Genomic DNA, 24,566 nt, shown 5'->3' with positions numbered 1-24,566 from the left:
GGTGCTGGTGCTGGTGCAGAAGGTGAGGGTCAGCGGAGCACTGAGTTGAGAAGTTGGGCGGGACTCAGAAGCCCAGGGGTACACAGCAATTGATTTTATTTTTGAAAAGTTGAAAGGTAAATTGAATGTAGGGATAAAATGCTCAAAACTCTGATAGATTTGTTTGTATTTCTCTCAAGTACCTTCTGGGGGAAGGCCAGCTGGACACTGTTTAAGCAAGGAACTGATCTTATTTTGTACCTCTGAATATTTTTGGTATGAAGCAGTTTTGGATTTCATTTTCTTTTAATTTCTCTCTCTCCTCCCGCTGTGAGTAAATTGTGTGTGCATGAGGAAATGGCCAAAAAGTGTAAAGTGAGACCCTTTCAGAGGTGCACTTCGACACATCCGTCCTTGTAGGGATAAATTTTGTATGGTTTACCCTTCACTTGGCATGTACGTAGTGTGTTTGAACGGAGATGTTGACGTGATCAGGACTGAAATTTTGTCTGCAGGCTTGACATTGGTTTTTATTTTTTCTTTTAAATTGAGGAATAACTACTACTGTCCCACTTTTTTGCAGATTGATGACATTGATCTTATTAGTGCCAACATGGAGAATTCCCTCGCTTCTATTGGAGGTTTCTGCTGTGGCCGATCTTTTGTGATTGACCATCAGGTGGGTTCATTTTGAAAAACAAAAGCAGAAACTGAAACCAGTTGTTCCACTGGTCATGCTAAGCAGTTACTCAGCATGTAACTTCCAATCACAGAATTTCATTCTGACCTAGTTTACCACAATTTTTATTTAAAAGTCGATTTGTTACTGGAATCACTCAGAATATTTACAATTGAAATTATCTCCCTTTTTAAAAAAGTCTTATTTGTGTGTACGAGTATAACTTGTACACACGTGTGGATGTTACCACCTTACCGTTTGTACACACTGTTTGGAGGTGTTGCAGAGCTGGTGCCTTTAGGTTTTTAGGCCAAAAAAAAGAAGCATATTTGTATCTTTAACTTGTTCGTTTCTTCTTAGAGACTTTCCGGCCAGGGGTACTGCTTTTCAGCTTCGTTGCCCCCGCTGTTGGCTGCCGCTGCCATCGAGGCTCTCAACATCATGGAGGAGAATCCAGGTATAATCTTCTGAACCCAGGACACCAGGCATCGCGGTGACGTCAGCCAGGCTGCTGGCGTTCTCTTGGAGTAATTAGCTGGAGGGAAAGTGTTGACCACACAGAGCTGTGCCTCTGAATGACATTACCTGGCGTTTATAGGGAGAATGGCAGTGAAGACATCATCCTGCCTCTGGAATTCAGTGGAGAGCTTCTCTCCTCCCAGGAGACAAGCCAGAGCCAAAGTGGGGCTGGCTCCCAGGATGGGCGGCGGTGCCAGGAGGAGGAGTCAGCTCTGGGCTAGTTGTCATTGGAGAAGTTAGCTGAAGTGTGCTGCTGATTCTCGGTACATATAATTTGTAGCTTATCCGGTTTTTTTCCTTCAGCCTTTGACTGATGAGTTGGTACTAAAGCCAAACCTGGTTACCAACCGTTAAAGCTTCCTTAACGGGCCAATTTGACTAAATTTCAAATGTGCCTTTTGGCTGTGATAGCACTCCTCACAAAGCCTAAAACAGAAATGAAAAGCAAGCCTTACTTGGTATTTCTAAATTTAGAATTTTTAAAATTTCTAAATTCTTAACGGTTTTAATTCAGAGAATCAGGAAATGTGAATGTTTCTGGGTGCACATTCATATGCTTGCTTGTGAGAAGGCCTGGCACTCGTGCCTCTTGCTTAGGTGTTTGTTTTTTAATTTTCCATGAATAAAGTGAAAATATCAAGGGAAAGGTAGTAAACATACTACAGTATCTATCTTTTACCAAATTGTTAAGGGTCCAGAAATAAGTAATACATTTATACCCTTTTATTAGCCAGATTATTTGTAGAACCTGATGAGAACAAGAGCCATTGTTTTATTGTGGAAAACCTCATCCCAGATTCTGCTGAAAGTGGGTGAGGAGCTGCCAGGACATGTGTGCCAAAGACCAAGGCTTGGGCCTTTGGAAGTGTTCCTGTCTGTGTGCTAGTAGTCTGTAGGAGTATTTACAACATTTTAAATTGATGAACTTGAACTTTAAAAATCTTTAAAAATATTTTTAGATTAGTAATAGCAGATCTTCCAGATATACTATCAAGTGCATTTCTTTTCATACAGGTATTTTTTTAGTGTTGAAGGAAAAGTGCGAACGAATTCATAAAGCTTTACAAGGGTAAGTTTTATATATTTTCAACCAACTTAAAGTTTATCTGTACCACATTTAAACAACTAGTGAAAAATTTTGAATGTCACCTCTTTGGTTTTGAGTATATTTAATAGGCTTGGATCAGTTTGACTGAATTACAACTAAGAAAGGAGAGACTCCATTCAGTCAGATTTGTCTGTGGGCTTGAAGCCAGAACATCCATTTTGTGGTTGAAGAATCATGACTGTTTTTCTAAAAAGAATACAAGCTCACTAATAATATAGCAGTACATACAGGACAAAGATGAAAATAACCATCAAACATGCTACCACCAGAAATAACTTCGGGTAAACATGGGAGAATCTCTCCACATCTGTACAGATAAAATGATATCATTATATGTTATGGAATTAGGTGACAGTGGGTTCATACTGGCCATACTCTTTAGAAAATTACTAAGTTTTATTTTAAATTAATATAAGAAAAACAGGTGAAATTGAAATGAACCTTTCGAGTTTTTACTTGTGTTTGTCTTAACTACACAAGAGTAGCTCTGTAAGATTCCTCTGGAATGGAGAAAAAAATTCAGGTTGGTGACAGCTTCAGGCAGATTCCTGGTCTTACAGAAAATGATCTCACGTTGCCCGAGGTATTTCCTTTTGCCTTACTTAAGGTGGAAATATGTCTTTTCAATCATGAAAGTCCTACCTATTGACAGATGTGGAAACTCGAAGCTTCTGTAAAGGACAGGGACAGTGAGTAAATGAGCAGATCACAGTTGTTCCAGATAAAGTAGGGGCAGAAATAATTAAAGTTCTGGGTGTGTCTACATGATAGTAACAAAAGTTCTTCTTGCATGATTTATGGTTAGGAGACATTATTTGTGTTGGTCCCAGTTACTTTGGTTTATAAAATATTAATATGCCAACACAGTACAGCATGTTGGAGTCACTGTAAATTTAGGAACACCAACTTCGGGTGCCCTTCATTCTGTCTAGTGGTATTATGGTGTTCATTTTATAAGCCCAGCCCTCCACCTTACCCACTCTTTCCCACCTTTCTCCCCCCTGGGTCCCCAGCCCCCTGTCTGCACTCCACCCACTGTTAGCAAACAGCCTGGCTTCATTGCTGTTACCTGGACTCCCGCATCTTCCCTCACAAATCTGTGCACACACAGGCGTCTGAACCAGTCTTCCCTCAGGTTACAGCTGAAGAAATGCCTCCTGCCATCATAGCTCTTCCCCCTCAAGGGCCCAGCGCCTTTGGCTGTCTCCTCTCTTTTGTCACCCTCTCAGGAGTCATTTGATTAGCATTGAGTACACTCCACCCTCTTGTCTGAACTGCTTCTTTCCCTCGAAGACCCCACCTTCTCCTCCAGCTGCTAGCCAGTTGCCACTTCTCCTTGTAGCTAGTCTTCTCTGGAGTTTGCACTTTGTCCTCATGATCTGATACCCAGCAGTCCTTCCAAACTCCTTCTAGTGGTTTGTTTCATTCTGTTTATGATGATGTATATAAAAGTCCTATTATCTGAATAATGGTTCTTTCTTCCTTCCAGGTTCTTAAACATCTTAGTAATTTTTCCTCTTATTGCATTGGTGTAGGTCACTAACATGCTATTGACATCTTCTGTCACAGTAGTGATATACCTGTCGTTCACAGTATAAAAACATTTCTTCATTAAGTATGAAATAACATACTGTAAGTTTTCTGTAGGTGGTATTTATCAAATTATTCCTAGATTTGGAGGTGTTTTAAAAATCATAGATTAGTCTTATGCTGAATTACATTGTTATAATTTTTCTGGTGTTAACTTATTGTATTCTGGAGTAAAACCCTATTTGATTACATTATTTTTTCCTGTGCTGTTCTGCAGCCTGGTTTATTGAGAGGTCCTAGTAGGATACATTACATTTAAGGAAAGGAGACATAAACTATAGTGCTCACTGGTGGTTTGAAAGGCAGGTGCAATTGGCTTCTGGCACCTCACATGATGCTTGACACACAGTAGTCATTCAGTAAAGCTTGGTGAGTCCTAAATGTGCTTAAGGAATCAAATGTGCTACAAAGTGCTTTATGTGCTAATTTCATTCTAAGGGAAAAGCAAATCTTTCCAAGTGAAGCTCGCTAAACAGAGGCAGTCTAAAATGTTTAGCTCAGGGGTGCCTGGGTGGCTCAGTTGGTTAAGCGTCTGCCTTCAGCTCAGGTCATGATCCCAGGGTCCTGGGGTTGAGCCCCATGTTGGACTCCCTGCTCAGCGGGGAGTCTGCTTCTCCCTCTGCCCGCGACTCCCCCTGCTCGTGTGTGTGCTCTTTCTCTCTCTCAAATAAATAAAAGCTTTTTTTTTTTAATTTAAAAAAATTTAAAAATGTTTAGCTCAATTTCGGATGGTCATGTATCACCATTTATAGCCTAGGAGATGAGTCAAAATCAAACTATTATTAGTATCAGATAAAAATGAACTTTAAGTGAACCTGACCTGCAGTCCTCTTGACATCTGTAATAATCATTTGAAAATACAGGATTTTACCCCTAAAGAAATCTCTCTCCCTCCCTGAGAAGCTGCAGATGTCTGTGCTGTTAAATCCTAAGAAAGATGAAAATAGTCATAATTCAAGTAAAACTTAACAGAAAACATGCAAATAAGAAGGGAACTATACAATCTAAACACACTTCTGATGGTCAAAATGCAATGTTTTTAATATCAGAATTCATCCCTATAATTTATGAAAGACAAGATATAGCTAAAGACTGAGATAATAAACAAGGGAACATTATCAATAGTAAGTAGTCACGAAGGAAACAGTAGTAGGAAACAATGGTGTAGACGCTTCCCTAGAAGAGTGGTTTGGGAGGGAGGCCCCAGGAGGTGGTCCTCAGGCTGGGACCTGGCTTATTGGCCAGCTGCAGAACACAGGGAGAGGGGCAGATGAGGAGGGTAACTGCGGGCGGAGAGGAGGGAGCGGCCTGCAGGTGTGAGCCAGAGGTGGCCGTCAGGACACGGACCTGCCTTGCAGCCACACTCACAGAGCGGCCCTGTAGGCGCATCCTAGACTAGCGAGCCCCGCCCAGAGCATGGGTTTCAGCTGTGTCTGTCGGGATTGGAGCCACCACACGATGCTTACCTGGAAAAGCCACAAGCTTCTGTTCCATTCATTAATGCAGACTTTGTACGGTTACTTAGATGTGGCATATCTTTGCACCTGGAAGGGACTTATGCTTGCATGTGTGTTTGCTTTCAGCATCTCTGGGTTAAAAGTGGTGGGGGAGTCCCTTTCTCCAGCATTTCACCTACAGCTAACAGACAGCACTGGGTCTCGAGAAGAAGACGTTAAACTACTTCAGGAGATTGTAAATCATGTAAGTATGTAGTTCTTCTGCCTTGACCCCACACAGTGTTTAAATGTCTAAATGATTAGCTTTCCAGAAAACCCATTCGCTTAGCGTCCAAAGCCAGGCTTTCATACATGTAGGTGGGGTGGCATTATGAGTCACAATCCCACAGAGCACTGGACAGCTGTCTGGACTGAAACCCCAACATAGCTCAGAGACAGGTCCAAATACTCTTGTAACCAGAAAGGAAGAAAGACCACTCCTTTACCAGGCCTGATTTGGAGGTTGACTTAAATATCTTTATCTCCTGAAAGTGATTTTACTAGGAATTGTAACTTAGTTATTAACTGAGAAATGCCTCTCCGGGGAAGACTGCTTGCCCTTCTGTGCTCAGTAGAGCTGGTTTCCTGGAGCCCTGCCCCGCTCACTTGCCTCCATGCAGCTCCCCCTCCTCCTCACAGAGGAACGGAAGTGGCCGTGCAGCCTCTTGGGCGAGCGTGCTGGGGTGGCCCTGCCTTTACCTGACCCTTCAGTGCAGCTAGCGTGCATTTGAGAATGGAAGCGGGCTTCGTCCTGCCTCCCTGTGCTGCTCGTCCTGATGGGTCCTTCCAGGGGCCTCTGCTCCGAGGCCCTGCCCCCGGGCGTCAGGGTGATGGCTGTCCTCTGCCGTGAGCCTTTGCCCTGCTGTGGCCAGGGGGTCAGGCCTCTCTCCCTGGTCCCGTCACTGCTCAGTGTGGAGACCAAGGGTGACGCCACCCTCTGCGTCCCAGCTTGCTTTAGCTGTCCTGCGTCCTGCAGTGTGAAGGATGGATCGTGGAGAGCTTCGTGCAGTTTGTGGCCTTCTGGAGTCAGTCCTCTCGTAGAACCAAACGCAGAATCCGAGATTCCTGAGTAAGGAAATGTGTGCGATTATGAGCAGTCAGGCTGCAGGGACTGTCCCCTTCTGAGTGCAGAGGTGCCACGGGACAGGTGTCCCCTTGGGGCAGCTCTGCAAGCGTGAGGAAGACAGACTCCCTCTCAAGGGAAGAATCATCCCAGGGGCACCTCTTACCACCTCGGCACTTGTGCCGTGAGGTCACTGAGTGGAGACGGACGTAAACAAAGTACAGCGTCCTTGGGGTTAGGGTTCTGGTACGGATGCGGCAGCACAGCAGTTTGTAGGTTGGATGCAAGCGACGTGGGCGCGGCAGTAAGAGCGTCACGCTGGCTTCGTGTGACCGCCAAGCTCGTGCGCTAAGCAGATTGCCCAGCGGGGTGCCCGACACCGACTGCTGCAGGGCATCCCCCCGGAGCCGCAAGCCCCGTCACCCCAGCCCGCTCCGGCCCCCTCGGGATGGCGCTCTGCGCCGGCTCCGCGCCGCGGGACGTGGGCCGTCCCTGCTGCCAGGGCGCTCGTTCCACGTGAGAGCCCCCTCGGTTCTTGAGAGAGAACAGCAGTGGGGTCTTCCTTCCGCTTGTGCCAGAGACACTGCCGAGGGCAAGCGGGCCACACTTGTGCGTCTTGTCCTCAGAACGGAAGAGAAGGCGAGAGTCTGCACAGCTCACGGATGCCAGACTCCGTCTGAGGCCCCAGCCCGAGGCCGGCTCTCTCCGAGACCTCCTCATGAGATCCCTCATGAATCAGGGAGCAGAGCCTCGGGGGAGGGACAAAATACAGTCTGGAAACTGCCTTCGTGCACAGAAGAGCAGTCCTGCAGTGTGTTTGCGTCCTCGTCTCGAGCTCTGCTGCACGGCCCGGTCAGTGTTGGAGAGAGAGGAGACAGCTGTGGTGCGGACCGTCGCGTGAGCTTTGCACAGCGCAGAGCTCTTGCCAAGTGCTCGCTGAGTTGCTTGACAAGACACTGTTTTTACAAACTGAGCGATGGTTTATAATGTTCCTTAGCTAGCCAGGGCAAGGAGCAGAGCCAGTGCAGATGTGTTCAGGAGTAACCCCTCCGAGTATAGTGCAGATGGAGCATGAGTGGGAGTCTGCCGAGCTGCCTGCTGGTGGCTGCCGTCGGGCATGCGGCGGCGCACAGCGGGGCCCCTCTTCGGCAGACACCCTCACTGCCCAGCCCTGGGAGTGCTTGCTCCTTCCTTTATCAGTCCCCTGGCTCTGACTGATGCTTTTTTAAATATAATGCACAGACCAGAAAATTCACCCTTTTAAAATAATACAGCTGAGTGGTTTTGAGTACACTCACAAGGTTGTACACCACCTCATTCCAGAACATTTTCATCACCCAAAAAGAAACCCTGATCAACCGTGACTTCAGTCTGATTTTCATACTTTCTTTATTTTGATAGAGCATGTTTGAACTTTTAAAAAATATTGACAAGTGGTTAAGGTATGAGAAAGCTATGCAAAAAATGGGTGACACCAGACTTCTGGCCTGGTAGCACCTGCTCGAAGGGAGCCCACGGGAATCAGAGGAATGGCTCATATTTGAAGTGTGACCAGTTTGTCTCTGAAACCATTCACCTGGTGTTACTATTAAGTCCAACTTTTGGTTCATTCCTGGGGCTTTGCTGGGACTGTTTCCCCATGTCCTTCTTCTGCTTTGTTTAAAATGGAAATTCCTAGCTTCCTGTGGCTATTTAAATTGAGTAAAATTAAAAGTTGAGTCTCTCGGTGGCACTAGCCCTGTCGCACGGTGCTGGACAGCCACATGGCTCACGGCGGTGCCCTGGGCGGTCCAGAGTGGAGGGCGCCGCCGCAGGGCAGTCGTGTCGCTTGGGGCTGCTCAGGATGGGGTCCTGGTATTGCTGTTTTGCCTTCTCACAGTTGTAACCGGAAAAATGAATGAATGCTGTGGTTAAGGATAGCATTTCAGAGTACCTTCCTGTTGTAATGAGCACAGTGTCCACAGCCCAGCTTGCAAACGTGTCCCTCTTCTTCATACAGTGCATGGACAGAAGCATCGCATTAACCCAGGCACGCTACCTGGAGAAAGAAGAGAAGTGCCTCCCTCCTCCAAGGTTGGTGGACGTTAAAACTGTGACCTGACTTGTTTTTCCTACTTTCAGAACTCTGTATAAAATGTATTCTGTTCTGAAAATGTTTGAAAGACTATCACAGGATAAGGAAGAATGTGTACTATAGTACATCATCTGTTTTCTGTTCTTAAACTGGCCATTTTTTAATTTTTAACTGTAAAGCACCGCCCCAGGACTCACTGTACCCTCCCAGTTAACTCAAAGAAGTGTGTGAGACCCCAGGACTGAGCTGGGACAGCCGAAGTTCTGATCCGCAGAGGTCTACCACGACCCTAAGCTGCACGCGCTGTGCCAGCCACATCCGCCGTGAGGGCTGTCCTGTGGGAGGGGCACATCCAGACGGTGGTGTTGACCCCACTGCTGGCTGGAGCGCTGTGTGGTACTTCACCTGGCAAACACATATAAACCACCCAGGGAAAAACAAAGCAACAGTGGGGAAGATCTAGAGAGGTTCAAGAAGCTGTACATGGGAGAGCACTTGGACTCTTGATTTAAAATTGGTGCTCATTCGTCGGCACTTCAAGTATAGTCGAAGGAGGTAGACATCCAGAGCACGAAGGGCTCAGGGTCATAGCACAAGGTCGGTGAGGTCAGAGGAGGAGGGCATGATTCGTTCTGACCTGGAAGGGACTCAGGCTTCTAAGAGTAGGTGATGCTCAAGCCAAACCCAAAAGATCAAGTACGTCAGACAGACTTGTTGGTACCACCTTCTAGCAGGGTGTGCGGTGGTGTGGAGACCCTCAAGTGCGTCTGGGGGGCCAGAGCACTAGCTTGAGAGGGACAAGGGAGAGGGCCCTGGAGAATGGGGAAAGCCCGGGGGGTCCGGGAACACTCGAGTCCCGAGCACTGTGCAGACACGGAGGGCCAGACTGGGATTCTGGAAGACCATTGGCAGCAGCTCGGAGGTGCCCTAAAGATCCTGCCCTCTCATGTCCGATTGCACCCAGGCAAAGCCGTGAGCCTGTGTTTCAGAACAGGGGCCACACTTGCTTTGTACCCTCGGGGCCCCCTGCCCAGCACAGCACAGCTCAGTGCAGGTGTCCAGTGGATGATACAGATGTTTGCAGAGGGAAGTAAGTGGGGAAGAAGAGGGAGACGTGCCCTGTCAAACTGATAGTTTTGGTCTTCGGTTTCCTGAAAACTTAAAAGTGTCTGCCTTGCCTCAAGTATTACAGAACTTCTGCATGACTTACCGAACTGTAAATGAGCACGGGCACGCAGACACTCCTTGATTGGAGACGTACTGAATTCCAGCTTCGGGCCTGGTGGTGCTCAGGGCAGTAGATGATGTAAAGGGCGGGATTCCCGGCACCCCCGGGCAGAGCCCCACCACGAGCTTCCCTGACTAGATGCACCAGCAGTCGGGCCAGGAGTGGCAGACTTCTGGAACTGGCCAGCCCGTGTGCACACTTGACTCCGCTGAGCAGTGAGGAAGTGGCTGTAGACAGTAGGCCCACTAATGAGTGGGGCCATGTGCCAGTAGAACTTGACTGACAAAACAGGTGCCCTAGACTCTCCTTTGACGATTTTCTGTGTCGTTATTTCTCAGCATTAGGGTTGTGGTCACAGTGGAGCAAACAGACGAAGAACTGGAGAGAGCCGCGCGCACAATCAAGGAGGTGGCCCAGGCTGTGCTGCTCTAGGCCGGGTACCAGGGCCAGGCGGCAGCCGCCACGCGGCACACGCACAGGCCTCTGCCGTCACTGCCTTGTGACCTGGGAGAGGCCTGCGGGTACCTGGAGGGGTGGCCACCGGGCGTGGGCGTGGGCGTGGACTTGGCGCCTGACCACGAGGAGGATGCTGGTTATTTTTAAAAAGAAAACACATCTGAAAGCCCAGGAACTGATTTTTTTAAGAAGAAAACTAATGACAGCATATAACTGGTATTTAAATTGTGCTATTTAGTACTATTTAAATGTTTTATTATACTAGTATTTTATATTCTTTTTTTGTTGTTTAAAAATGGAGCTTCGGTTTATCTTCTCTCCCTCCAATAGTAAAGAGTGTGCAAGCACTCCTTAACGTTTCCTAGAATAACGTCTCTGCAGCATTAGAGCTTGGAGGAACACCTCACCGTCTAGGACACAAAACCTGTTCTCAAGGGTCTAATTCAACCGCATCTTTTTCAGTCTTCGTCCTGTGCAGCTCAGTGGTGGCTAATATATAAGGAAACGCTTTTTGTGCGATTATGATAAACTTTTCATTGTAATATATTTGAATCCTAAAATTTTTATACACACTAAATATTGATGTTACACCATTTCTAATAGCTAATCTTAACATACCTAACCGGAGAATGAGTACTCATTGTATTTCCTAAGTGATCAATAATTTAAATCAAATACTACTTTATTTTAATATAATTGACCTTCACATTTATTATGTGTTGACTTCTGATCTGTTTTAGGAAGAGGGTTACTGTGATGTTCCTGGACTAGAAATCATGTCCCTGATATTTTAGAATATCTTGAATGTATTCCTTTTTTGTGGAGTGGTTTGCCTAAGGATATATAACTACAGTCTTTTTCTAAGCTAAGGAAAATTACTTTTCCTTTTAGCTATGGATTTCAAATATCTAAAAATGTGAACGCACTAAAAATAAAGTTTTTAAGCTGTACTTTAGCTATCTTTTTTTTCTTTAGCAGACCAGGTTCGGTGGTGTAAATGTTGTGCTGGGTGCCACAAGGTAGTGCATAAACATTACACCATTGTTTCTTGTCTTAGTAAAGGTAAAGGAATAAAATTGTTTAAAAAATGTATAAGAATGCCATTTTTATAGTCTATGTTCCTATTAACAAATGGTCTTCAACGTCTTTTTAAATAACATATTTTTTTAATGTTCAGTTTCTATTTTGCTTGAGGCACTACTTCATACATCTGTTCCTTGTGACTGCTGCTGCAAGGTACTCTCTTTGGGGGTGAATCTTTCTGCTTTATTTTTTAATGAAATAAACCTACATTCCTGATAATCAGTCTATTTGCATGTGTAGTATATTCAACAGAACAGTCTCTTGATTTTAACTTTTCTGCATTTGTAGGGTGGTATTCTTGGTGTCTGTGTTTAGAAAATACTAGTTAAATGTCTTAGTGCCTTTCGTCAGTGTATAGTGTCTGGAATTCTCTGGGTTCCTACTGGTTGAGCCTGGGCCACTAAGCACAGAAGCCTGAGCTGTTGTTGTCATTAGCAAATGGTGATAGCAACTTTTCAGCTCTTTTCATAATATTTTCTGAGTCAACATTTCAACATCTAGATGTTCATTGCTATGTTTTAAAAATGACAGAAGCTCCTGGAAAGATGGTGGAAACAACACACAGCATTTAACTTCAGCCCTTGGGAACATCAGCATTTTCAACAAAAAAACAAAACTAAAGTCTTTCTATTAAAACTACACAGTGACCAACATCCAGTTATATACACCACAAAAAAAAATATATGCTAGGAATAACAAAATTGTATAAAACTGAGGGGGAATGCTGAGTGAAAACTCCTCTCAAATCTGAAGCAGGGCACACATTTCTCTGAGAACCAGTGAGAAGGTTCTGGAGGGCTCTGTCCGTGACCTGGCTGGGGCAGGCAGTGCGGAAGCCATTTGGGGACCATTTTCACTCGGCACAGGTGCCCACAGGGGTGGGAAAAGCCAAGTGACTGCTCCCCTCCCTCTCTACAGCTAGGTGCCAACTCAGGAAGTGTGGGGCTCTGGACAAGTTGGGACACAAAAGGGAGCAGTATTTCAAAGCTAGAACTCCACAAACGGGACCATATGCATTTGTTTCATGTACCACTGAATGTAATATGCCAGTTGTAGGATGCATTTCAATAACAAATGTAATGTCTGTGGAAAAGGTGCATCTTTAAATCCATGAAATAAGACTGTAATCATTGGATGTGCAGGCCTGACGCCCTCTTTCCTTGTGTACGTAAAACCTTAGTGTCCCAGCAGACAGAATGTGTGAGGACGATTATGGCCACCTACATTTCAGTTATCTCTGTCTTCCCAAAACACTGTCTTTATGAGAATATCAAATAAAATCATTCATAACACACACCTACAGTATGGATTATGCTGTAGAGAATACCTAAACTTCATTTTCCTACCTAGTGCCTCGTAAAGAGGAAAATGGGGTAGGAGGTTTAAAAATAAAAAGTCATCTCTGAAAAGCAACATACAAAGGAAAACAAGTGGAGCAACATTGTCAAGATTCAAGGGAAAAAGAAATATGAATCAAGTATCCAGAAAAGCAGTCTTTCAAAAGTAAGAAGTTGGTAGAAAAACAATTTAAAGTTAGAGCTCAATATTGTGTTCATAAGCCCTTCCTGAGGAATCTGCTAGGGGACAGCTCCTTCTGATCAAGAAATAACTGGGGAAATGAGAATTAAAACAGTAAACTGAAAAATAACAGAAAGCAATAAAAGGAAGAATAGAGGTACAAAAATCAATATGAAACAGCAAAACCCCAACCATGTAGATAATTGCATTAGAACATAAATGGACAAAGCAATTCATTCAAAAGGCTGAGGTTGGCAGATTACATTAAAAAAATTAAATTATGCTGAGATACACTTCACAAAGACACAAATAAGTAGAAATTAAGGAGATGAAAAATTTGCCATGTAATCAAGAACCATATGAGAGCTGGAGTGACTGGTATCAGTATTAGAAAAATAATGGACTTTTAAGACAAGAAGTATTACTACAAATAGAGATATTACAGAATGATAAAAGTGTCAATGCATAGTGAAAATATAACATATATATTTATGTTATAACATATAAGTGTATATGCTCCTAAAAATAGAGTCCTAAAATACATAAAGCAAAACTGGCATAATTGAAAGAATAGATAATTTAACAGTAATAGTTGGAAATTTGAAAAAGCCCACCCTAAATAACTGATAGAACAAACAGCAAGAAAGTTAGTATATAAAGAAGGCCTGAACAGCACTATCAACCAACTTGAGCAAACCTACCTACATTTGTAGAACATTCTACTCAGAAACTCCAGAACACATGGTCTTTTCAACTGCCCATGAAAGCCTTCAGGATAAACACATGCTGGGCTGTAAAACAAGTCTCAATAAATTTAAAAAGATTGAAATCACAAAAAAGTGTATGTTCTCTGTCCACAACACAATTAGGTCAGAGATTCTCAAAAGAAAACTGGAAAAACCCCAAGTATCTAAATAACTCATGGATCGAAGAATCACAAGGGAAGCTTCTTAAATCTTCTGAACTGATTAAATATAACAAAATTTATGTGACACAGGTAAAGCAGTGGGTAGAAGGAAATTTGTAGCTTTAAATGCCTGTATCAGAAAAGAAGAAAAGGTTTCCGGTCAATAACCTAAGCTTCCACCCTAAGAAACGAAAAAGAAGAGCAGACGAGGCCTGAAGAAAAGAAATAAAGAATAGAGAGGAAATCAATAAAATAGAAACAAAGATAGAGGAAATTAATGAAACTATTGACAAACCCTTGCTGGACTGACCAAGAAAGTAACAGAGAAGACACAAGTTACCAAAAGACCTAGAGGGTCAACATCACTACCATTTCCACAGAAATTAAGAAGAGTATAAGAGTATTATAAGTTTATGCCAATGAATTAGACTACGTGAATGAATTCCAAGGAAGACACAGATTAATAAATTCTATGAGAAATAAAAATCTGAATAAAAGTATAACAAATACATTGAATTAGAAATTTCAAATCTCACAAAAATGTCCAGATCTAGATGGCTTTACTAGTAAATTCTATCAAACATTTAAAAATACCAATCACTCACAAATTTCTTTCAGAAAAAAAATGGAGGAGATGTGATACCAAAGCCAAACAAATTACAAGAAAAGAAAACTGCATATACTTTCCCTCCTGAACATGGACACAAAAAGTCCTAAATTCTAGTCACGGGCGCCTGGGTGGCTCAGTTGGTTAAGCGACTGCCTTCGGCTCAGGTCATGATCCTGGAGTCCCGGGATCGAGTCCCGCATCGGGCTCCCTGCTCAGCAAGGAGTCTGCTTCTCCCTCTGACCCTCCCCCCTCTCATGTGCTTTCTCTCATTCTCTCTCTCTCAAATAAATAAATAAAATCTTAAAAAAAAAAAATAAAATAAAATAAATTCTAGTCACAATTTTACTGGAGAATCTAGCCTGTGCAATGGCAGGGGAGGAATTAGACTGGAAAAAAGGAAGTAAATTTATTTGCAGATGACAGTATATATAGAAAATCTTAAGGCATCTATATAAAGAACTATAGTAATAAATGTGTTTAGCAAGATCAGAAGATACCAGACCAATATATAAAAATGAGTTGTATTTCTGTATATTAGCAACAAACAATCTGAAATGAAATTAAGGAAACAATTCTGTGAAGAATAGCCTCAAAATAAATTTAACAAAAGGTAAAGACTTGTACACCGAAAAATACAAAAATTACAAAATATTGCTATGAGAAATTGACGAAGATTTAAGTAAATGGAAAGATATTCTGTGTTCATAGATTGGAAGATTTCCCACATTAGAGATTCAGTGCAGTCCTTATCAAAATTCCAGCAGACTTTTATGCCGAAATCAAGCTGATCCTAAAATTTATATGAAAATAGAGACCTATAGTAGCCAAAACAATTTTTAAAAAGAATAAAGTTGAAGGATTTACACTACCTGATTTTAAAATTTACTATAATACTGCAGTTAACAAGACAGTATGTACTGATACGAGGATATATCAATGGAACAGCGTTGAGACTTCAGGAATAAACCCTTACATTTATGGTCAGTTGATTTTCAGCAGTGCCAAAGTCCTGATTCCAAGGGAAAAGGATAGTCTCAACAGATGTTGCTGAGAGAATTGGATATTTTAGTAGGTCAGATAATGGCCACCCAAAGAATTAAGTCCTAATCCCTGGAACTTGTAAATGTTATCTTATCTGGAAAAAGGGGTCTGTGCACCTATGAAGAAGTTAAGGATTTTGAGATGAGATTGCTGTGAATTACAATGGTGGGCCCAAAACGCCACCACACATGTCCTTCTAAGATAGAGGCAAAAAGAGCCTTAGACAGAGGAGATCACCCCAGAGGAGAAGGCCATATGAAGACAGGCTGCAGTGAGTAGCCACAAGGAGAGGAACACCAACAACCACCAGAAGCCGGAATGGGCCAGGAACAGGTTCCCCCCAGAGCCATCAGACCGAGTGTTGCCTTTATGATGCCTTGATTTAAAGTAGACCCTTATGGGGCGCCTGGGTGGCTCAGTCGGTTGAGCATCTGCCTTCGGCTCAGGTCATGATCCCAGGGTCCTGGGATCAAGTCCCACATCAGGCTCCCTGCTCTGCAGGAGGCCTTCTTCTCCCTCTGCCTCTCCCCCCCCCCCCCCGGCTCGTGTTCACTCTCTCTCTCACTGCTCTTTCTCTCTCTCTCTCTCTCAAATAAATACATAAAATCTTTAAGAATAAATAAAGTAGACCTTTATCTCACACTATATACAAAAATCAACACATAATGGACCCAAAGCCTAAATATCAGGTTACACTATAAAACTTCTAGGAGAAAGCATAGGAGAAAATCTTTCAACTCATTGGTTAGGCAAAGATTTCTTATGTAGAACACCAAAAGCATGGGCCAAAGAAAAACATTGATAAGCTTCATTAAAATTTTTTAAATTTGCAGGGGTTCCTGGGTGGCTCAGTTGGTTAAGTGTCCAACTCTTGATCTCAGGGTTGTGAGCTTGAGCCCCGCACTAGCATGAAGCCTACTGAAAAAACAAACAAAAACAAACGTAATTGGGGTGCCTGGGTGGCTCAGTTGGTTAAGCATCTGGCTCTTGATTTCAACTCAGGTTGTGATCTAAGGGTGAGATCGAACCCCGTGCTGGGACTGGAGCCTACTTAAAATTCTCTTTATCTCTCCCTCTCCCTCTGCACCCCACCCGGCTCTCTCTCTATATCAAAAAAAAAAAGTTTTAAAATGTTTTAAATTTGCTCTCAAAAGGACAGAATGAAGGAAATGAAGACAAGCCACAGACTGTGAGAAACTATTTGCAAAACATATAATCAAGGATGTGTATCCATGTATATGAAGAAATTATAAGAAATCAAAAATCCTCATTTTAAAATGGTGGAAAACATTTCACCAAGAGCCAGTTAGTGTCTAAAAAGCTCATGAAAACCTATTCAACATCATTAATCATTAGAAAAATGCAAATTGAAACTACCAAGATACCACCTCACACCCACTAGAATGAGTATAATAAAAAAGATCATACCAGCCATTGGCAAGATAGAGAAAAAATGAAAACCTCATACACTGCTGGTGAAAAGGTAAAATGGTGCAACTACTTTGGAAAAACGGTTTGGCAGTATTTTAAGAAGTTAGCATAACTTTCCCAAATGAGCCAGCAGTGTCACTCACAAGAGAAATGAAAACACAAGCTCACGCAAACGCTTGTACGTGAACGTTCACAGCAGTGTTATTCATAACAGACCCAAACGAATCCACCCAAATGTCTGCCAACTGATGAACCAACAAACAAAAAGTGGTATATCCATACAGTGGAATACAATTCAGCAATTAAAAATTAGAAATAAACTTCTAACACGTGTTACAATATAGATGAATCCCAAAAACAAAGACATTCTGCTAAGTGAAGAAAACACCAAATCACAGCTTCTTATGCAAAGTCACGTTTTCATTGTGCTACTTCTGTTTGTTGATTATATATAATCCTGAGAAGAAGAATATGTTGCCATCATTTTGGGAATATTTTTAAATTTTCATTCTTATGCAACGTTTTCAGTCTGGGTGACTCTTGAGTGAGATATTTAACTTTCTGAAAGATGTGGATAAGGCTATTTGCTGTTAGTTTCTTTTCTTTTAAAATTTAAAAATGTTGGGACACCTAGGTGGCTCAGTCGGTTAAGCATCCAACTCTTGATCTCAGCTCAGGCCTGATCTCAGGGTCATGAGTTCGAGCCCTGCATTGGGCTCCATGCTGGCCGTGGAGCCTACTTAAAAAAAAAAAAAAATTAAATTTAAAAATGTCAGCAAAGTAAAACATGCACATGGTTAAAAAAATCAAATTGTATTGAAGGATTTCCACCCCAACAGTTCCCACACTCAGCCGCGCTATCAGGAGGTAACCCCTTAAAACATTTCCCCTTTGTTCCTTCTGGAGAATAAAACATTTGTCTAAATAATTTTATGCCCCCATTTCCTCATTTATCAACCTGAAGTCATAATTAGGATCTCCTATTTTGAACATGTTTTGTACATATCCTTTCCCCATTTTTCTATTTGAATTACCCCCTTCCCTGGTGTATTTTTCTATTAGCTCCCGGTTTATGCTAGGCAATAACTCTGTATAGTTTTTTTTTTTTTTTTTAAGATTTTATTTATTTATTTGAGAGAGAGAATGAGAGAGAGAGAGCACATGAGAGGGGGGAGGGTCAGAGGGAGAAGCAGACTCCCCGCTGAGCAGGGAGCCCAATGCGGGACTCGATCCTGGGACTCCAGGAGCATGATCTGAGCCAAAGGCAGTCGCTTAACCAACTGAGCCACCCAGGCACCCAACCCTATATAGTTTCATGAAGCTGTGTTGTTAAAGACCTGCCATCTGTGTCTTAACTCTCTCATTGAGCAGAAGCCTGAATTGTGATGTAATGAGAGCCATTGATTTTTTTTCCTTACAGTTTATGCTTTTGTTTGAGGACTTTTTAGCATTCTTTGCTCTCTATTGATTTCCAGACTCCTATCTTTCACATTCAGGACTTTATCTATGCCTCTAGGTCTGGGATTAGGTAGGGGCCCAATTTTATTTTTCTTCTATATTCTGTATTCCCAAGTCATTCTCTAAACAGTCTGTTGTTTCCCCATTAATTTATTTTTATACTCTATCTTATGCTGAGTCTCATACAAACATGTGGGTCACCTTCAAATCGTCATTTTCCCTTGGTCTATTCATCTGTTCTTCTGTCAATTTCAGTATGTCTTTATTAAAATATGGCCCTTGGGTGCCTGGGTGGCTCAGTCGGTTAAGTGTCTGCCTTCAGCTCAGGTCATGATCTCAGGGTCCTGGGATCAAGTCCCACTCTGGGCTCCTTGCTCAGCGGGGAGTCTGCTTGTCCCTCTGCCGCCCCCCCACTCTCTCACTCTCTTTCTCAAATAAATAAAATCTTTAAAAAATAAAAAATAAATTAAAATAAAATATGGCCCTTTAGCATGTCTCAGTATCTGGCAGAACACACCCACCCTTTGTTTTCTCTAAAATTTACTTCGATACTCATAGATTTTTATGTCTTTATATGTATTTTTAAATAATTTTGTTGAGTTCCTTTGAAAAATACCAGCTGGAATTTTGACTGATACTGCATTTCATTCATAGATTAAATTATGAAGAATCAACATCTTATAATATGAAATGTGCCTCTCTAAGAGCATGGGATGTCTTTGTATTTATTCAGATCTTCAATCTCCTTTATTAGAGTTTTTGTTTCCCCATAAAAGGATTTTGGATTCTTGGATAATTTCTAGATACTTTATACTTTTAGTCATCGTAATTTGTATCTTACTTTTATTATATTTAGTACACTTATTGCTGGCATAGAGAAAGACCATCAGGTTTTTTTCCTTTTTCTCCCCCCCCTAGTTTTTATTTAAATTCCAGTTAGTTAACATACACTGTAATACTAGTTTCAGGTGTAGAATTTAGTGGTTCAACACTTAACATACAACATACTGTGCTCATCACAAGCACCTTCCTTAATAAAAACATGGAACAATTCACTAATTTGAGTGTCATCCGTGCAAGGGGGCCGTGCTAACCTCTGTATTGTTCTAATTTTAGTATATGTGCTGCCGAAGCGAGCACAAGACCATTAATTTTGTAAATTGATCTGGAAAACTTGCTGAACTTCTGTACGTGTTCTAATACAGTTGACCTTTAAACAACATGGGTTTGAACAGTGCTGGCCCACTTATATGTAGATTTTTTCCAGTAAATACAGCACACTACTATAAATGTATTTTTCTTATGATTTTCTTAATAACATTTTCTTTTCTCTAGCTTACTTTATAGTCAAAATACAGTACATAATATACATAATATACAAAATATGTGTTAATTGACTGTGTTATCAGTAAGGCTTCTGGTCAACGGTAGGCTATTAGTAGTTAAGTTTTGGGGGAGTCAAAAGTTACATGGGGATTTTCTGCAGCATAGGTGTCAGTGTTCCTGACCCTCATGTTCAAGGGTCAACTGCAGTTGGGTGGTTCTTTTGTTTTTTTTCTAGGCAGATGTTCATTACACTTGTTATTTCCTTTTCTTTTGTTACAGCATTGCCCAGGATCCCCAGAACAATGTTAAATGGCGGCAGCGGCCCTGGGCATCCTTACCGGGTAATGAATCGTAAAGATAATCCATCCAAAATCTCTCTGTTACATTTCTCAACTTAAGTTGCTGCGGGATTGTTGCATATGAATGAAGTTTGGATCCTCTGGGAAGCAGACATCAAGACAGAAGTAGACATGCAAGTGATTTGGCCTGCTGATATGATGGATTACACTGGTTGATTTTTGAATGTTGAACTAGCCTTGCATCCCTGGGACAAACCCCACGTGGTCATGACGTACGTTTGTTTTAATACGTCACTGGATTCATTTTGCTACTGTTTTGTTGAGAATTTATACATCTAAATTCATGAGAGATGTTGATGTATAGCTTTATTTGTATGTCCTCTTTGTTATACGTTGGTATCAAGGTAATAGTGACCTCATAAAATGAGTTGGGAAGTGTTCCCTCCTCTTCTCTTCATTGGCAGACATTTTGTAAAATTGGTGTTAATTCTTTAAATGCTGGAGAAATTCTGTATTTGAAAACATCTGGAACCTGGAAGTTCCTTTTTTCAGGAACTTTTAAATTACAGATCCTATTTTTTAGAGGTTATAGGACTATTCATGTATCTGTTTTATCTTGCTGGGTTTTGGTAGTTTGTGGTTTTCAAGGAATTAGCCCATTTCTTCTAAGTTGTCAAATTTTTGACATGTGTGACAAATTTATGATTTATAATGTCTGCAGGATCCTTTGTGGTGCCCTTCTTTCATTTTGACACTGGTCATTTGTCTCTTCTCTCTTTTTATCCTTGTCAGTTGAGCTAAGGGTTTGTCAATTTTATTGATTGTTTTGACAAATTTTTGCTTCACTAATCCTCTCATTTTCATGTTTTTATTTTCAGCGATTTCTGCCCTTTTTTTAAATTTCATTCTTTCTGCTTGCTTTTTTTGTTGCTGTATTTTTCCTTTCTCTTCTTTTTCCAGCCTCTTGAGGTTGGAATTTAGATTATTGATTGATATATTTTCTCTTTTCTAATGTAAACACTGTTATTAGCTGAACCCCACAAACTTTGATATGTTGTATTTTCAATTTCATTTCAATTTTCATTCACCTTCATTCATTTTTATTTTTAAGTTGCCTTTGAGACTTCCGCTTTGCCCCAGGGATTATTTAGAAGTGTGTTGTTGAATTTCCAAGAATTTGGAGATTGTTCTATTGCCTTTCACTTACTGATTTTTTTAAAAAATTTTTATTATATTCAGTTAGCCAACTTACTGATTTCTAATTTGATTGCATTGTGGTTAGAAAGCATACTCTGTATCATTACAATTCTTTAGGTTGGGGAAGGTTTGCTGTATGACCGAGGATCTGGCCTTTCTTCCCGGTGAGTGTCCCGTGCGACTTGCATAGGATGTGTATCCTGCTGTTGTTGGGTAGAGTGTTCAGTAATGTCAGGCAAATCCAGTGGGCCATGGTGTTTGTTCCTCCGGAGCCTTGTTGGTTAGCAAACGTTGTAAGCTGGGTTTTGAAATCCCCAGCCACAACTGTGAATTTATCTGTTTCTCTTTTCTTCTCCGCCAGTTTTTGCGTGTGTTTTGAAACCTTGCGGTGTGCTACACACAAACTTAGGATTGCTGGATCTTGGTGGGTTGACCGAGTCTTTATCGTTCTGTGATGCCCTTTTTTGTTATTATCATCACTCTTGCTTTTTTTCTAATTCATATTTGCATGATGCAGCCTTCCCATCTTTATCTTTCCTACATATCTATAATAGAGTGTTGTTTTGAAGTCATTTTTCTCATAGACTGTAAGTGATTGAGTCATGTGTGTTACCCACTCTGTCTCTACCTTTTTTCACTCTTAATTTTTTCCAACTTTACTGAAGAATAACTGATCTCTGTGTTTTAATTGGTATATTTATACTACTAATATTTAAAATAGTCATTCATATGTTAGAGCTTAAGTCTGCCATTTTAATATTTTGTTTTATATTTGTCCCCTTTTTTCATTCCTCTGTTTTTTTTTCTTTGTTTATTTGGTTGTTTTTGGGGGGTTTTTTGCTTGCTTTCTTGTGAGTTACTTGAACATTATTCTTCTTTATTTATAGTATTTTTTATTTATATAATTTTATTTATATAATTTTATTTATATAATTATTTATATAATTTTATAACATTAGATTCTTCTTTATTTATAGTATTTTTTTACATGCCACTTTGCATAACTTTACTGCCAGTTGCCCTAGCTGTGACCTGACACCTGTATGATATACCACAACCTGTGTTCTCTCAGTGTTTTACCCTCTGAGTGTAGAAGACTTACCTCCATTTAGATCTTTGACCCTCCCCACTTCTTTTTTTTTTTCTTTTTAAGATTTTCTTTATTTGACAGAGAGAGAGCACAAGCAGGGGGAAAGGCAGGCAGAGGGAGAGGGAGAAGCAGGCTCCCTGCTGAGCTGGGAGCCCGACGTGGGGCTCGATCCCAGGACCCTAGGACCATGACCTGAGCTGAAGGCAGATGCTTAACCCACTGAGCCACCCAGGTGCCCCAACCCTCCCCACTTTTTAAATATAATTATCTTAAGTGTTTCCACTGCATGCATTGAGCACCACATCAAATGGTATTATGATTTTGGCTTCAAACATAAAGTATAATTAAAGAAACTCAAGAGGGGAAGAGCAGTCTGTTATGTTTGCCTCTGTATCTTCTCCTTCCACTGTCCTTGTCTTCCTCTCTGAAGGTCCCACCATCTGTCTGTTGTCATTTTCTGCTTTAGTCTGCTCAGGCTACCATGACACATCCTACAGCCTGGGGGCTCAAACAGCCCAAGTGCATCCCTCACAATTCTGGAGGCTGCAAGTCCATGGTGAGGTGTTGGCAGGTGTTTCTCCTGAGGCCTCTCTCCTTGGCTTGTAGGCTGCCCCTTCCTATGTCCTCACATCGCTTCTATGTGCATACACCCCTGGGGTCTCTTCCTCTTCTTGTAAAGACCACTGGTCCTATCAGATTGGGACCCCCCCTTAGAACCTTGCTTAACCTTAGTTACCTCCTTAAAGGTCTTCAAATACAGTCACATTGGGAGTTGGGTTTCAACATATGAATGGCAGGGTGGGGGGCGCAATTCAGTCTACATTTTTTTTAATGTTTGGGGGGTTTCCTTTACCAGGCTTTAAAGGTAGGACTGCCAGCACCAAATTCTTTTAATTTTCCTTCATCTGAGAAGTCTAATTCCCCTTTATTTTTGAAGGATAGTTTTGCCAGATATAGGATTCATGGTTGACAGATCTTTTCTTTATTTCTAGAAAAATGTATCACTGACTTCTGGCCTTGATGGTTTCAGAAGAGAAATCTGGTGTTATTAATTTGGTCTTCCAGTACAGGTAATACATCATCTCTCTCTGGTTTTTAAGATTTTTTTTTTTTGTCTTTAGTTTTTTGGAAGTTTAATAATGATGTGTCTTTGTTCGGATTTCTTTCTGTTTATCCTGTTTGGATTTCCCCCAGCTTCTTGAATCTGTAGTTTTATATCTCTTGCCAAATTTGGGAAGTTGTCAACTATTGTTTCTTTGACTGTTTTTCAGCTACACCCTCTTTCTCTTTTTCTGGAACTCGGGTGATAAATGTTGGATATTTTGGATACTTAGACATCTGTTTCACAGATCCCTGAGACTCCATTCATTTTTTTCAGTCTATTTTCTCTGTTTTGTTCAGACTGAATAAATTCCATTGATCTGTCTTCAAGTTCATGGATTCTCTCCAAGGTCATCTCCATTCTACTATTGAGTTCATTCAGTGAGTTTTTATAACTTCTGTTTCTTTGCAGAGATTTTTAAATTTTTTCATTTTTCTCAAGAGAATTTGTAATTGTCTATTGAAACGTTCTTAATTACACTGTTTTAAAATCCTTGTCAAATAATTTCAACATCCTTTCGCTCCAGTATTGGCATCCGGTGATTTTTCTTTCTCAAAGTGTAGTTTTCCTGATTGTTGGTATGATGAGTAAATTTTTATTATATCTGGACATTTTGGTTCTTGTGTTAAGGGACTCTTAATGCTACTTAAATCTTCCATTTTAGCAGGCAAGTGTCCCCTTTTACATTTACTGTCTAGGTTCTGACCTGCTTTTGTGGGGGGGTTAGTTTTTAGAGCCCTTACGGTGCCACCGGCTGGCCTCATTCTTCCGGCACTTCTGGGCTCTCGCTCAGTACCCCCTGTTGCTGCCTGAAAGGGTGGAAGTTGCTTCCCTGGGTTATCTGTGTTGCTAGGGCCACCTTCTGCCCTGGGACGTGGGAGGGGCTTGAGCCACTGAGCCTGGGTCTTCTCCTGCCACTGGATGCAGAGCACAGAGTTGCTGGGCTGTGCCAGGCAGCCCCCTTGGAGGATCAGCCCACCAGGCAGTTACCAAGTGCAGAGTGGGAGTTGGGTCAGCCCTGCGGGGCTTTGAAGGCAAATCGGGCTCCCTGCTCTGTCCCCTTGTGAAGGATTGGTTAGCAGCCCCCGTTTGGGCTCTATTGGGCTCCTCCTTTCCCAGTTCTTCTGCCAGGCCTTTCTTGTGTGTTTATTTGTCTCTGCCCATTGGCAGTTCCAGGCTTCAGGCCTCTTTGGTACCCATGTGGGGTGTATGAGAGATCAAAGACCTCAGTATATCACCACACCTGAAGACCTGAGGTCCCCAACCAGTCCCCCATCTTCTTTTCTGCTCTCAGAGTCCCTTTGCCATTTTC

The 24,566-nt window shown here is 41.9% G+C and overlaps 1 protein-coding gene and 1 non-coding gene across 3 annotated transcripts in view; one reads left to right on the top strand and one right to left on the bottom strand.

The window, feature by feature from the left end:
• SPTLC1 (serine palmitoyltransferase long chain base subunit 1) overlaps positions 1–13,141 on the top strand; it is a 55,903-nt gene extending 42,762 nt beyond the window's left edge. The window contains exons 10-15 of one of the 2 annotated variants that reach the window (XM_032427513.1): positions 563–658; positions 1,019–1,115; positions 2,192–2,246; positions 5,459–5,576; positions 8,434–8,507; positions 10,107–13,141. In XM_032427513.1, coding sequence (XP_032283404.1) covers positions 563–658; positions 1,019–1,115; positions 2,192–2,246; positions 5,459–5,576; positions 8,434–8,507; positions 10,107–10,239 — 573 coding nt within the window. In that variant the 3' untranslated portion in view covers positions 10,240–13,141. Of the gene's footprint in view, positions 1–562; positions 659–1,018; positions 1,116–2,191; positions 2,247–5,458; positions 5,577–8,433; positions 8,508–10,074 lie in introns of both variants that reach the window. The other variant, XM_032427512.1, reaches the window with a different exon arrangement.
• A 6,135-nt stretch (positions 13,142–19,276) lies between these two features.
• Positions 19,277–19,380, bottom strand: LOC116646775. Its single transcript, XR_004302216.1, has one exon. It is a non-coding gene; the product is annotated as a U6 spliceosomal RNA (small nuclear RNA).
• Between the last annotated feature and the right edge of the window lie 5,186 nt (positions 19,381–24,566).

This window comes from Phoca vitulina, unplaced genomic scaffold (assembly GCF_004348235.1).
Source record: "Phoca vitulina isolate PV1807 unplaced genomic scaffold, GSC_HSeal_1.0 scaffold37, whole genome shotgun sequence".
NCBI lineage: Eukaryota > Metazoa > Chordata > Mammalia > Carnivora > Phocidae > Phoca > Phoca vitulina.
This window is presented reverse-complemented; position numbering and strand designations above follow the sequence as displayed.